The 14,163-nt window shown below is 25.2% G+C and overlaps 1 protein-coding gene across 7 annotated transcripts in view; it reads right to left on the reverse strand.

The window, feature by feature from the left end:
* Nucleotides 1-753: 753 nt before the first annotated feature.
* The window catches only part of LOC114119627 (protein lap4), a 32,990-nt gene continuing 19,580 nt past the window's right edge, over nt 754-14,163 (reverse strand). For 2 of the 7 annotated variants that reach the window (XM_027981245.2, XM_027981243.2), the window contains exons 12-35: nt 13,459-13,584; nt 13,300-13,401; nt 12,993-13,133; nt 12,753-12,867; nt 12,371-12,546; nt 12,045-12,299; nt 11,804-11,947; nt 11,658-11,738; nt 11,301-11,585; nt 10,879-11,142; nt 9,441-9,551; nt 9,124-9,303; nt 8,187-8,345; nt 7,707-8,060; nt 7,486-7,644; nt 3,699-4,124; nt 3,409-3,499; nt 3,282-3,338; nt 3,087-3,198; nt 2,938-3,028; nt 2,742-2,855; nt 2,536-2,673; nt 1,915-2,106; nt 754-1,507 (exon numbers count right to left, since the gene is read on the reverse strand). In XM_027981245.2, the coding sequence (XP_027837046.1) occupies nt 1,322-1,507; nt 1,915-2,106; nt 2,536-2,673; nt 2,742-2,855; nt 2,938-3,028; nt 3,087-3,198; nt 3,282-3,338; nt 3,409-3,499; nt 3,699-4,124; nt 7,486-7,644; nt 7,707-8,060; nt 8,187-8,345; nt 9,124-9,303; nt 9,441-9,551; nt 10,879-11,142; nt 11,301-11,585; nt 11,658-11,738; nt 11,804-11,947; nt 12,045-12,299; nt 12,371-12,546; nt 12,753-12,867; nt 12,993-13,133; nt 13,300-13,401; nt 13,459-13,584 (4,059 nt within the window). In that variant the 3' untranslated portion in view covers nt 754-1,321. Of the gene's footprint in view, nt 1,508-1,652; nt 1,775-1,914; nt 2,107-2,535; nt 2,674-2,741; nt 2,856-2,937; nt 3,029-3,086; nt 3,199-3,281; nt 3,339-3,408; nt 3,500-3,698; nt 4,125-7,485; nt 7,645-7,706; nt 8,061-8,186; nt 8,346-9,123; nt 9,304-9,440; nt 9,552-10,878; nt 11,143-11,300; nt 11,586-11,657; nt 11,739-11,803; nt 11,948-12,044; nt 12,300-12,370; nt 12,547-12,752; nt 12,868-12,992; nt 13,134-13,299; nt 13,402-13,458; nt 13,585-14,163 lie in introns of all 7 variants that reach the window. The other 5 variants (XR_007603122.1, XM_027981244.2, XM_027981248.2 and 2 more) reach the window with 5 other exon arrangements.

Consider the following 14,163-nt stretch of genomic DNA (forward strand, 5'->3'; position numbering starts at 1 on the left):
ATGAAAATACTATTTACCTATCTAAAAAAATAATTTTTGGAACTGATAGGTGTACAGGTAAGTATTTTATTTAATATGCTCAATATACATTGTCAGGTCTCTTCCTTAAAATAGCCTTTAAACTTAAAAATTTAAAATAATGACCATTACGATTTAGTAGCTTTGGTCCATTAAATTTTGGTAAATCATTAAACGAATCATTATTTTGAATATGGCCCTGCATACAAGCCATAAATAATTTGAAAATACATTTAAATTCAGTATGGAGTGTTTAATTTATATTGATTGTCTCATCAAATGTTGACTTATATTACTTGTAAAATTGAAAATGAAAGAATTTTTAAAGGTAAATTATATGATAAACTAAGGTAAAATAAGTACAATGCAGGTACCTATGTAGTGAAAGTCACTAGTAGTTGTTGACTAGCTTACAGATTGGTGACAATGCAGTAGTCTCTGCTTTTTCTGGTATACTAAATGTCAATTGAATGCATATTAATTCTTGCACATGATTTTTACATTTTAATAAAGTTTATGCTTGGCTGTCACTTAGCAGAAAAAAAATCATCAGAATGAAACATAAGAGTAATTAAGTTTTAGAAGAACAGTACAAAAGTTATATACATGAGTCATGAGTATATAATGCAGTTATCGTGTTTAGACAATTTCATTATTATGTTATATGTTTATAAAGACTATTATATTGACAATAGTTTATATACATATTACATACACAAATTGAGTAACAACAAATATGGTCGGTATATTATATATATTGTTAAATTATTTTAATTTATAAAGATATATAATTACAAAATGATTAGGTCCTTTAATTAAAAATACTGTTATATAATAAAATAAATAATAATAATAGTTTATCGTAGATTTTTTCCTTAAAAGTTACGAATACTGTCTTATTTATTCGCTTATAAATATTATATAAAAAAATAAAAGTTTTATTACAAACAATTGGTTTATACTTGACGAAAAGGCGTGCCAACAGTTAAAAAAACAAATTGGAATTCTCTTTATTAAACAGCTAAAAATATAGTAAATGTAAAAAATTGGTCCATAATGAAATGTAATGTTTTTTTTTTTTTTTGTAATTTGAATATAATATAAGAATGGAATATATATATATATATATATTTATATAATAATAATAATTAATAGTGATCACAATTTGTTACGCCTAGTAATACTATAAAATATTTAATAGGAATGAGGGATGATTATTCATTATATAAGTAAATATATAATTAAAAATTAGCTGCTAACATTTTTTAAATGATTTTTTTTTTTGATGATTATTTATTTATTACTATGACGTTTGCTTATCTGTAGACTTAGTACGCTTTCTGCGTCTTTTCTTTCCAGATGGATTGGACTGTTTCTTCTCTATTGATACATCTTCTTCTTCAGCAGCCTCTTCAATTGGTATTTCAGGTATTTCAGATTCAGGAGTACTTAATTCAAGAGACACTATTTTTTCTTTAGTTGTCTCCACCTTATTGTATACAAAAATAGTTGATATACATTAACAAATCACGATTATTTATTTCTAAGAGACAACATCATCTACCAACTATAATAACTATATAATATACTATAGATATTTGTGATATTTATTTTTGGTAGATTATACTACTTACATGCAAAAAATACTGTGTGGAATAAAAATATTGACTTTATAAATAACTAATATAGATGAGGAAAAGACGTGTGATTATTTTGACTTGTTTGACTCGTGTCTTAGTGTCAACCATGCATCATGCTATGAAAAGGTATGTAATATACACATTTATAAAAACTATAAAATAAGAATTTGATTGTGTAGGTACAGAACAGAAGTTGGTGCGAAATTCAGAAACGAGGTAGGTACTAGGTACTTGATTGTGTACAGTATTTAGGTACCTCTTTCTCAATGACTTTTTCAATAATTTCGACAGTTCTGACTTTCAGCTGACCGGAAATTTGGTCAACATACTGCTCGGTCCGTAAGGAAACACTCTCCCCGACGACTGTCTCGCGTTCCGACACCTTGGTCTGGATAGGGGACTCACGCAGGCGCAGGCGAGGAAAGTCCTCGCTGGTTGGCCGCAAGCACTAATTATAGCCACCACCAAAGGCCAATTAGTTTTGATATTAATATCATATATTATGTTAATTAGAGTTTATTATTATGCATATATAATATATATTATAATACATGTTAAATAGTAACAGTTGTTTATTTAAATAAAAACAAAAGAGAAACATTATGAATTAATACAAATAGTAATAAAAACAAAAATAAATAAATATAACAAGCTAGTTAATGTTTTGAGTTAAAAAATAACAAAACAGCAGTTAATAATTATGCCATAAAAACAAAATGTGTTATATATTATATATAAATAAAAAATAACATTATGAATCCTCTTCCCCCCATTGGGTATCATGAAGCTCAATGTTAGACAAAATTAAAAAGCAATGAGATGAGTTATAACACGTTATTATGTGTTCTAAACTTTATTTTTTTTTTAATTTAATTACCTCCGGTGTTTTATTATCTGTAAATTCTTTTGATTGGATGTCTGGTATTTCATCACTATCTGCATCACCACCGTTTGTTGATTTACTTTCGCTTATCTCGCTCAATTCTTTTATTACTATTTGCGCTTGTAAAGCATCCTTAAATAATAAAAATAATATTAAATATAGTAAATAATCAGTGATTTAAACATAATATAATATATTACTTGTTCCAAAGACTTTAATCGAGCTTGCCGCCATGCAGCTTTTTTTTCAGCATTAAGTGAACGTTGTTCAGAAGGAGAAAGCTCTTTGTTGTTTTCATCGGGTGTAACAATTCCCTTTTAAAATATAAAAATGTATAATGTATATTACGACTGTTGAAATCTACCTCTATAAAAAAAAATCTTTATTAAGCTATACCTCTTGATTTAGTCTTTCTTTCATACGCTTTTCAGCTTTAGCTGTTCGCACACACATATTAGTGTTGACATTTCTTGGCGACTCAATACTTCTGAAATATAAATCATAGTTAAATTCCTTCAACAATAAACAAAAGTTAATAAGCATACTGTGTATTTTCAAAAATCAAAGCACCACCATCATTATCATCTTCATCATCTTCTTCAATAAATTGTTCGTGTTGATTTAACCTTTGTTTCATCAATGTACCCATTTTTTGCTCTATAAATTATTCATAAAATGCATAAATAAACAAAATAAAAACATTAGTATGTTAATATTGTATTCTTAGACATAATAAATACCTTCTTCTTGTTTCATTTTTTCTACTTCGTCCTGGCTTAGGAAACTAAATACTCTTTCTAAAACATAATATCATAAAGCAACATAAATTACACTGTTATTTAACCAATAAAATGTTAATTTACTAACCAGGTTTTGGACTAGGATTGTGGTGTTCTTCCATAGCCTTTTCAAAGAATTTCTTCTTATCGCTAACTGAAGCTTTGACACCAGAATTTTGCTAAAATTTTTACATTTTATAAATATTATATAATAATATAAATTAGTTTTATACTATTGACTAAATTAATTATTTATGTAAATTAAACTATGATAAAAGTATAGAGCTTTGATAAATTATTCTAAAAGCTAAAATTATTGCTATAATAAAGTATAAGATACTGATAAATAATTTCTACACAGTATAAAGAAGATCGTACCTCACAGGGATTAACTTCATTGTAATATGTCATAAGTGACGGGGTATCATTATATATTTCCAACCAATGAGGAGTGGACGGGTGTGTGGAATAGTTAACAGGAGGTAGTTCTAGGGACTGTGCAGTTTCCAAGGATGAGCTACTTTCAACATCTGTGAAGTCTGGAACATAAAACTGGTCGGCTGGCAACGTATTCACTTTGGTAACATAAGGCATCATTTCTACTTGAATAGGTTTTGGTCGTTCCACAACGACTGTTCGTAGAGGAGGATGAGGGTCATTATAAGGAATATCTTGGAAATGTATGTGTCTAGGTGACTGGGAAGAGGATTTTGATGGGGGTGGTTTTTTGGGAAGAGTTGGTTTTGGAGATGGTTTCGGAGATGGTTTTGAAGGGGGTATGTTAGGCCGTTTCTGAATAACTACCTGTTAATGTTCATGCAAAAAATAATAGCAATGTTAATGTATTTTGGCTGCATTATTTTTAAAATCAGTAGTGTAAATAATTCATTGAGTTTACAATTAAATACCTATTTACACCACTTAAATTTTAATTTTCAAATTACATACATGCAGAGTAGTAATTAGTAGTAATAATTAAAATGAACAGTTTCAGTAGTATGTGCTTATTTTATTGCTGGTATAAAACTATATTGTTATAAATATAATATATACCATAAAATTACACAAGAAGAATTTAATTTTTTTTTAATACAATGTTAAATATGTATGGATGATAATAGAAATCTACTTTAGGGTAAAGGGTTGTTTATAACATTAAGCAATGATAACAAATATATAAAAAAACAATTGAGGATTAACATTTATAATATATATATGTGTTAAGAAAATAATTAAATTAATATGAACTAAAATATAATTATAATTTAATGGTCCGCTCAATATTATAAAATTAATTATTAAGTATGTGAATGGAATTACTCACTTGGTATCGGTTCATTAAGTATACTATTTATACTTAAATATTATATTTAACCTTAATAATATAATGAGAAAAATATTTAGATAAGTAATAACTTGATAAAATGCAATCACAAAATGCTTAAAAATTAAGAATAAGAGAAAAAATTACAGAGTAGTTAAGTAGTTTAATTTGTACATATTTAAACTATCTTAGAAATATAATGAGATTAATTGAGAAAAAATTCCCTTGTACTGTGTTTGAGATGTTATAATCCGGTCACAGATTTAATGACACACTGAAAATAACAAATTAAAATTTATATTTAGAAAATTTAGAAATTATTACCAAGGTATCAATGAGTAATTTAGTTTTTTCATTCTAACATTTATTAAAAAAATTGAATAAAATAAATAAAATAAAATATTATGCAATATATAAATAAAATATACAAATGACAGAAAAAAAATTATACAAATCATTAAAATTAACAAAAAAGAAAATTTTTATTTTATATATACATAAAGTTACATAATCTAGATGCTAAATTAGAAATTCTATTTAATTTTAATTATTTACATTCTTATAAAGCAAATAAAACATTTTTTAGCATCTTAATAATACTTTTGACATAAATATCATAACCAAATTAAACTAATAGGTCTAAAAAAAATTAGATTTAAATATGTTTTTTTAATCAAAATTTTAATTTTAATCAGAAACAATAATAGATATTAAAGTTATAAGATACTAAGTAGGTATTAAATTAATGAAAATCTAACATTTTGATGGGAAATCATAGAAAAAAATCAAGTGAAGAGATTTAGGCAAATGATTATCATATATAAATATTGTTGATTATTTACAAAAACCATTTTTATAATGTTTCTTAAACTTGATACAATTTAAAAATTGAAATATCTAATCAATGTCTTAGACCTTAGTTAATATTTAAAATATTATTTAATTTTAAAGAGTATGATACACGAGGTCATTAAAACATTACTTAATATTAGATATAAATATGATAAATATATATTTTGTAATAATTTAAATTTAAAATAATTATTCATTTACATAAATAGTTTTATAAGATCAGCAAAATTTGAGAAATAGTGATTAAGTGGATAATACACCCGCATAATATGTTGTTTCTGACTTACATACAAACATAGGCATATAGTAAATTTACCTATTATCAAATTTAAGGTAAGAATATTTTATAGGCTATCTCATAAACTTTTATTAAATTATAATTTTAAAGTGAGTTATGACTTTATGAGCATTTTTAAAGTTTAATATTTTACATAGCTATAATTCACTTTAATATAATATCAATAAAAGCCCATTAGATGCTCTAAATAATATTCTTAACTTTAAGTTTGATAATAGATAATTTTATTCTAATATTAAAGTTAACAGCATAAAATAAATTCTGCTGAAAGCACATTTGTTATGTTGTATGTAAGTAAGATGTAGACAATATATGCAAGAGTAACATTCTTTTAATAACAAAACAATAATAAAAAAAATATTTATGCAAAATCATGCAAAACAATTAAAATTAAAAAGATAATAATAAATAAGCATTTTCTGAATTGGAATTACATTTTTTTTTTAATGTAAATATAAGATATTTGAAGTATAAAATGTATCTAAATAAATTATATACATAAATAAAAGTAACTGTATTTTATTACTCTGAGTATATGAAACTATAGAGTATTGAAAATTGTACAATTCATTAAATTATTTAAGTACTTAAATAGAATCCTAAACATAAAATAATTATCAATAAATATTATTTTTTGTATACTATATTATAATTATTACGATTAAGTCGAAGATAACTTGTTTCTAAAGTGAGATAAAATAAAGATTTGTTTATATTTTTAAGATATAAATTACAAATATAACCTATAACACTTTAAGAAGTAAGAATTCGGAATACATAATTTCATAATTTATGAAATATCATTTAACTATAATAATATATTTCAGTTTTTAAAATAATTTATGTATGTACATTAATGTACAATTTTATCTATTCTATAAATAAATACATAAATATTACTTAAACTTTTTTATTTATAATTTTAGTTTATAATTACTTAATTAATTTATAAATATTATAAATATATTGAGGATTGTTATGAGTGGAATTTTATTGTAGAATGTGATCAACAATATATAATAAACATTTTACACAATTAGCAATGTTTTTTAGGTATATTAAACATCACAAATTTGAAAAATATTATTACAATTTTTAAGTCTATAAAGAAAAGAATCAAATATGTAATTTATTAATATTTATCATAACATTTAAATTAAATAATTAAGTAGTATACATATTTTAAATATTATATTTATTATAACAAAAAAAAAGAAAATTAATTTTGAAGTCCAACAACTGTAGTTAGATCAATGTATTAATTTAAAAAAAAATTATATTAAGAGCCTTGGTGGCTGAACTATTGGCTGACAGTTTTTTCTAATTAAATCATCTTTAAAATAAAAGTATGTTTTTTAGTTGATAACTTAATAAAATGGTTAAAACATTTATAAATTGTTTAAAGAAGCAGTGTTTCTAAAAGTAAACAATAAATTAAATAGTAGTACACTTAACATAATAGATTTTCATCTTTGTGTTTTTATATAGAATTAAATAAATATTTATAAACATACACATTTTCTATATCACTTAAAAAATATTTAGCAGCCAAAATAAGCACATGCTACGCAATTAAAATAAAGTAAAATGTACAAGCGGTATCTTCACACCACAGACTATATCAAAGAAATCTACTAAAGCACATGACAGCATCAAATATATTTTTTATAATTATAAAATTATACACTTACTTGATCAGCTTGAGGGGCTAAGGTATGTTTACTCATAACTATAGTAGTAGTTTTTTGAATATCACCTGATTTTGGGCCACCAGGAGATTTAGGTTTTACAGAGTTTGACTCAGTTGAGTTGAGAGTCAACATCTCTGCAGCTCGTACTACATCCAAAACCTATAAATTAAGTTGATAAAAATATCTACTATCTAATGACATATTTTGTTATTAATAATTACTTTTTCTTGAGTAGACTTTTCCTTAACCTCATCTAATTCCATATTTTCTAGTTCTTCTTTAAGTAATTTTTCTTGGTTTTCCCATTCAGCTAATTCTTTTTTAATTTCCATTTCTTGTTTAATTACTTCAGAATCATCATCATCTCTATCTAAACTAGAGACACTCTGAGAAATTGATCTACTCTCTCGCCTGAGTTTGCCTTCATTGACCAGTCGTTCTACTTCTGCTTTATCATAACCCTTACATACAATCATGTGTATTTGTTGACCAGCAGTTCGCAAACAATTAACAGCTTCTTGGTGAGTAACACCCAATAGGGATACATCATTTACTTCTAAAAGACGCATACCAACCTGAAAGTAATAATAAATAATAATATACTACATACCAGAAATTACGATATTTAAATACAAATGTAAGAAAGCAGTAACATAAAAGTATTTTATATTATTTATGTATATCATTTAAATCAAATTTACTTTTAATCGTCCATCTCTTTTAGCTGCTCCACCAGAGTTGATCTTTGAGATGAAAACACCTTCATCAGTTTTATCTAGTGGATTGCCTCGATGGCCTCGAAGACCACCCTTGATATGCATGCCAAGTTTTTCACTTGCTTCCCGGACAATTGTTAATTCCTATTATATTTATAACATGGGTTATTAGTTTATCATTATTAATAGTATTTAATATACACACAATCACTTTAATGCTAATGCATTGTATACATCTTGTTTTATTAGTATCTTAAATCACGGTTATTACCAAATTATTTATATAAGTAATAAAGTATCTTCAGTAATTTATCTATAACACTACATGATTGTAATTTATTATTATAGGAGTGAAATTCATTAAAATAATTAATACTTATACATTTTATTGTAAATTAGTACATTACAAATTTTGTTTATAGCAATAATACAGTTTTTAAAGCTAAACTCATGACAAAATAGATAGGTATGTCAGCAATTTATTGATACGTATTGTATTCTCTGACCACTACACACTCCGTCTATTAGCTAGTTAGAGTAGGTGAATTAGACTATGGCTGGGAGGATGGGATATTAAACCGTTCCAAAACTAACATTTTTCCGACATACCTATCTATTTTGTCATGGTTAAACTATTATATCTATCTTATAATTTTTTATCTATAAAAAAATTATTATCTACAATATTGCAACAGCACCACGATTAATTATAAATATTAACTTTGTAGGAACATTTTTTCAGTGCATGTGTAGATAAGTTTCGGTTTTAGATTTTATTTTACTTTGGCAAATTGGGGATAAGTAAGCATATTAGCAATAGTATTTTAAGTATTTGATTGTTATAAGTATGATTACTCAAGTTGGTTATGATAATATTACTTATAAGTATTAGAAAGAGAAAATAATAATTTTAATTAATTACTTGGAAGTTGTCTGGAAGAGGGTCATGTTGTACTGTAAGAGTTATTTCTTCAGTTGGCTTTAAAAGAGTTAGTACTGCATCTTGATGTGTCATTTTTGTAACATCTTCTTCATTTACTTTTAATAAACGGTCACCCATACGTAACTTTCCTGAACTTTCAGCTATGCCATTTCGAACAATCTAAAACCATTAAAAGAACGCTTATAGTAATAACAATAATAATAATAATAATAATAATAAAATAGTTTCATTAATATACTATAAAAATCATTAAAATCAATTTATTATTTTATGTTTTACTAATAGTATATATTTACATGAGAGATGAAAATTCCATGTTCTTGTAATCCAAATGGTATGCATGGATGATCTGTTCCTCCAATTATACTGAAGCCCCAAGAACCTCCTTCTTTTACTAAAGTAACATTCTAATAAATAAATAAAAATAGTTTATGTAATTTATCAGTAAATAACATATTATATTGGTTTTATTTATTTTTTTAATTATAAATATTCATTAAGTTTTGATAACTGACACACAAACATTTGTTTATAATATAAATTTAGTGATACATTGTTTTGCAATCTACGTGAATTCATATACCTACCTGAGTTCTTCCTGATAACCTTCACCGTGCTTGCATGTTTAAAATCAAAATTAACGGTAAATAAATATGTATGTCTTATAGTATATGGCTAAGCAGTATTTTAATGAACAGTTTAAATAAAACCATGCAATATGTACATTAAAGGCATTTAAAAAAGTTTAATTCAAAAGTATTGATTTGGATAATATTATAAAACAAATATTCCCAACTACTGTTGATTCAAAACAGTTCTAAAAAATTAAAAATTAAAGTTATTATGTATATTTAATAATATAACACTGAGATTTAACATAATATTATTACTTATTAGATAGAATGAATCAAAAAATGTATTAGGTTTTAATGATGTTTTTCTTTTAAGTTATAATAAATATCAATAAAAAGTGATTAAAATGTTTTATGTAACCTATTCAACAATTGGAAATGAAGTTTGGAATTAGCTTGGATGTGTTCATAAGTATGATAATACTGTGGAAATCGAAATATTATTTCTATTTTCTAAATAATTTCTGTACACATGTGAAAGAACCAAGTGAGTACCAATAGTTAAAATCTTTTTAAAAAGCATCAGGCTAACTAGGTATAAAGAAAATTCTGCCCAGTGATGAACTTATCTTTATTTAAAAAAACCATTTAGAAATATTTAGACATTTTTAGTTGAAAATTATATACATTATACTTATAAATACTAGGATTTAGTAATATGCATAAAAAAATAAGTAGAAAATTATATTTAAAATGCAGTAGAAATAATTATTATGACAACACATCAGCTAGATTATGTCATATTGTCAAAAAATAAATTTTGAAAGGATCATGCAGTTTTAGTAATATAATAATAAAAAAGTTGTATAAACTCATGTTTGTGTGTCAAAAAATAATAATAATATTAATAATATATTGAAATTATTCAAGGGTATAAGCAAGACATAATTTAATAAAAGTCATGCAAAGTATTAATTTGATATTGTTCATTAAATTGATAATTTTATTTATTTTTAATCCACACAACATACTTTTCATGCACATTTATTATATCAGTCACTTTTCATGCCTTACTAAACTATATAGTAATGGAAAGGAAATTATAAACCACCGCCAAATTTAATAATAATAATGGTGAATAATTTGTTATTGATTTACTTACCTCAATAATGACAGATTTAGCTAAATCATTATCTGTCACCCTAGTCACCACAGTTTCAGTAAATGTACTTTTGGTTATAGTTTCAGTGACACGACCTAAAGTAGTTGGGCTCTCTCTGAATTCTATTCCATTCAAAGTGCTGGGCTTTTTGATAGTTAGTGTAGTAACTACAGCAACTGGCTGCTCTTCAACTTGATTCCCACCGTTCTTTTGAAAACGTTGTGGAATCATAGCATCAAAATCTTCGTTGGTCAACGGCTTAGGCTATTATTTAGCGAAACAAGGTACCCCAATAAATTGATTTATTAGTAGTTTATAGTTATAAATAGAAATGAAGAACATGTGCATTAAACCATAACAAAGTTTGTGTGTCAATTTTTAAGTAAGCTAATACAATTGAAACAATCAAAATAATAATTTACTTGTACACTTTCAGAATCTGAACTGATAGATGATGACTGAGAAACTAATTTCCTTGGTGCAGGTTTAGGCGGAGTTTGTGGTGGTGCTGGAGGAGGGGTTTTTGGTGACATATATGATCGAGATTTAGTGGACGCAATACTTGGTGAAATAGAATTATGTGATTCAGAATCCGAGTACCGAGCATCAACTATTCGCTCACATACAAGACGCACAAACCGTTCCAATCCAGTTAACATTGAAACAGCTTGATCGTGACGGGCACCAGCCACATCAATACCATTTATCTTTATTCATCATAATAAATCAAAAATTATAAATTATAAAAAAAGAAATGGCAAAATAAATATTTTATATACCGATATAACTTGATCTCCAACTTGTAACTTTCCATCTTTTTCAGCGGCACCACCTTCTGTAATTCTTGATATAAAAATTGACTAAAAAAAAATATATATTTTTACAAATAATTTATATACTTTTTTAAGTTTTAATTTATTATTACCTCATTATTTTCTTTAAAATGACTAGAACCTTTCCCACCAGCTATGCTAAATCCAAGACCATTCTGGTCTCTTATTAAAGTCGTATACACAATTTGTTTTTTTGTTGAATCTAATTCTTTCAAAGGCTCTGGTGTTTTTCGATTCTATACATAAAAAGAAATACAATAAACGTATTTTAAAACAAATTAATCTACATATAAATTGTAATAAAATAATATAACAAAAATAATGAAAAATTACCCTATCTAAACTATAGCCATTAGTATGTTCATAGTTGTTCTGATGAGAAATAACACTTGGGGCTCGACTATTATTCACACTGGATGAAGCTGATTCACCTGGAATATGTATAGCCCAATCTTTTGGTTGTGGGTTGGTTTCTCTTAACACTTGAAGAACTAAGACTGACCCACACGAACGCAAAATTTCGACACACGTATAATGATCAACATCAACTAATGACTGACCATTAGCTGTAAGAACTTTGTCTCCAACCTTAACAAAACAAAAATGAAATATTGATAATTTAATGATTTTAACTATATTTAATGAATATAAATATTTACTCGAAGTCCTGCTAATTCAGCAGGTCCATCAGGTGTAAGTCTAGACACAAAAATGCCTTCATCATTTCCTTTGAAAGGTGTTGAATTTCTACCACCGGCGATTGATAATCCCAAACCAGCGGATGTTCTTACAATTCTAACTTCAAATAATTCTTCTTTTCCTACCATTTCACCATCTACAACATCGAGTTTAAAAGTAATATTTTAAATTTAATATTAATTTAATTATATAAACAGACCAAATTTCTTGTAAACTAATATTCTAACACGCTTAGGATAAGTTTTCTTTTTTCCATTTGGCATTTGTTTAACAGTTGACATAAAAATTGATTTCATTTTGTATGTTTTTAATGAAAAAAAAACATAATAACTGTATATTTACCTAGAGCAGTTTGATCTACTAATGATTCAGGTGGAGTGGGGAAAAATACTGAACTTTTATCTTCAGATAAGGAATTTGACGTATTTTCGTTTTCGTGACTAACCAACTGTGCTTCCTATCAAAATAAACAAAAAAATAAAACAAATACACTTGAGAATAATTATCTTAGTTCAATATTATATGATAAATAAATGTTTTAAATATTTAATTAAATTTTTTAGTTTTACTTTAAAACTATACCTGTTGTTCAATTAAATTAGCATCTATAGTAATTCTTTTGTTTTTTAAATGATGAGGTGTATCTCTTCGATGTAATTTCATAGGCCTATTTTGAATATCAGCATCAAAATTTGAAGATGGATGGAAAACTACACTTTTTTCCTTTAAAATTATTAAAAACATTAGTAAGTATAAGGTTATAATTTATTTTTTTTTTTCAAAATAAATAAATACAATGTAGTTATCAAACTACATAGTTAAAAAACATTAATTATTATAATTATATAAGTAAAATGTAAGGTATATAAATAAATAAATAATAATAAACCTCATAGTTGGCATCTTCTTCTAAAATACTATTTGTTTCTACAATGGATTCTACTTCTTCTGAATGTTTTTCATTTATCAATTCATTTCCATTGCTTTTTTCCTATTAATAAAAATTATGATTTTATTTAGTTAAAATATATAAAATATATTTTCTTACGGTAGAATCATCTCCTTTTTGACTGTCAGTTAAACTGCTTTCATTACTTCTGGTTTTACCAAACAGCTTTGTTGCTTTAGCTTTCAGCTCTCTAGGATGAGGAGTGTTGTGTCGCACAAATGATGTCTGAAAATAACACCATGTACAATAGTTAGGATATTTAATTATAAGAGATGAATATATATTTGTTTTTAGTGAGAGTGGGACAAGGTCAACTATCAATGAATAGAAGTTAATTGACCAATCCATACAATATACAACTTATTTTGTTTTTAGTTTTCATCTTCAAATATATTAAATAATGTCTATCATTTAAGTTTAAATAAAACAAGAGGATACATTGTAATATCCAGTGCATGGATTTATAAGTTAATAAATAAAAAACATATATTAGTACAAACTAATAATTTTTATATGCAATAAATTATATTAATAATACTCAGATTAACATAATTAGCTAATTTTTGCATTCTATCTCTATCTGAGAAAAGTTTTTTTATGCATAGTGCTAGGTATTATTAAAATAATATTTGATATAATGATTTCAAATTGATCAAAACTTTATTAATATAATGATATGTAGTATATAATTTATTATTAATATTATACATTACAAATGTTTATAACTATGTCGTCATTATTTTATATATTTGGTAATTAAAATAAAATGAAAAATTATTTTGTGTTGTACCTATAAATTACATT

The sequence above is a fragment of the Aphis gossypii genome, chromosome 1 (genome assembly GCF_020184175.1).
Source record: "Aphis gossypii isolate Hap1 chromosome 1, ASM2018417v2, whole genome shotgun sequence".
NCBI classification, from domain to species: Eukaryota; Metazoa; Arthropoda; class Insecta; order Hemiptera; family Aphididae; genus Aphis; species Aphis gossypii.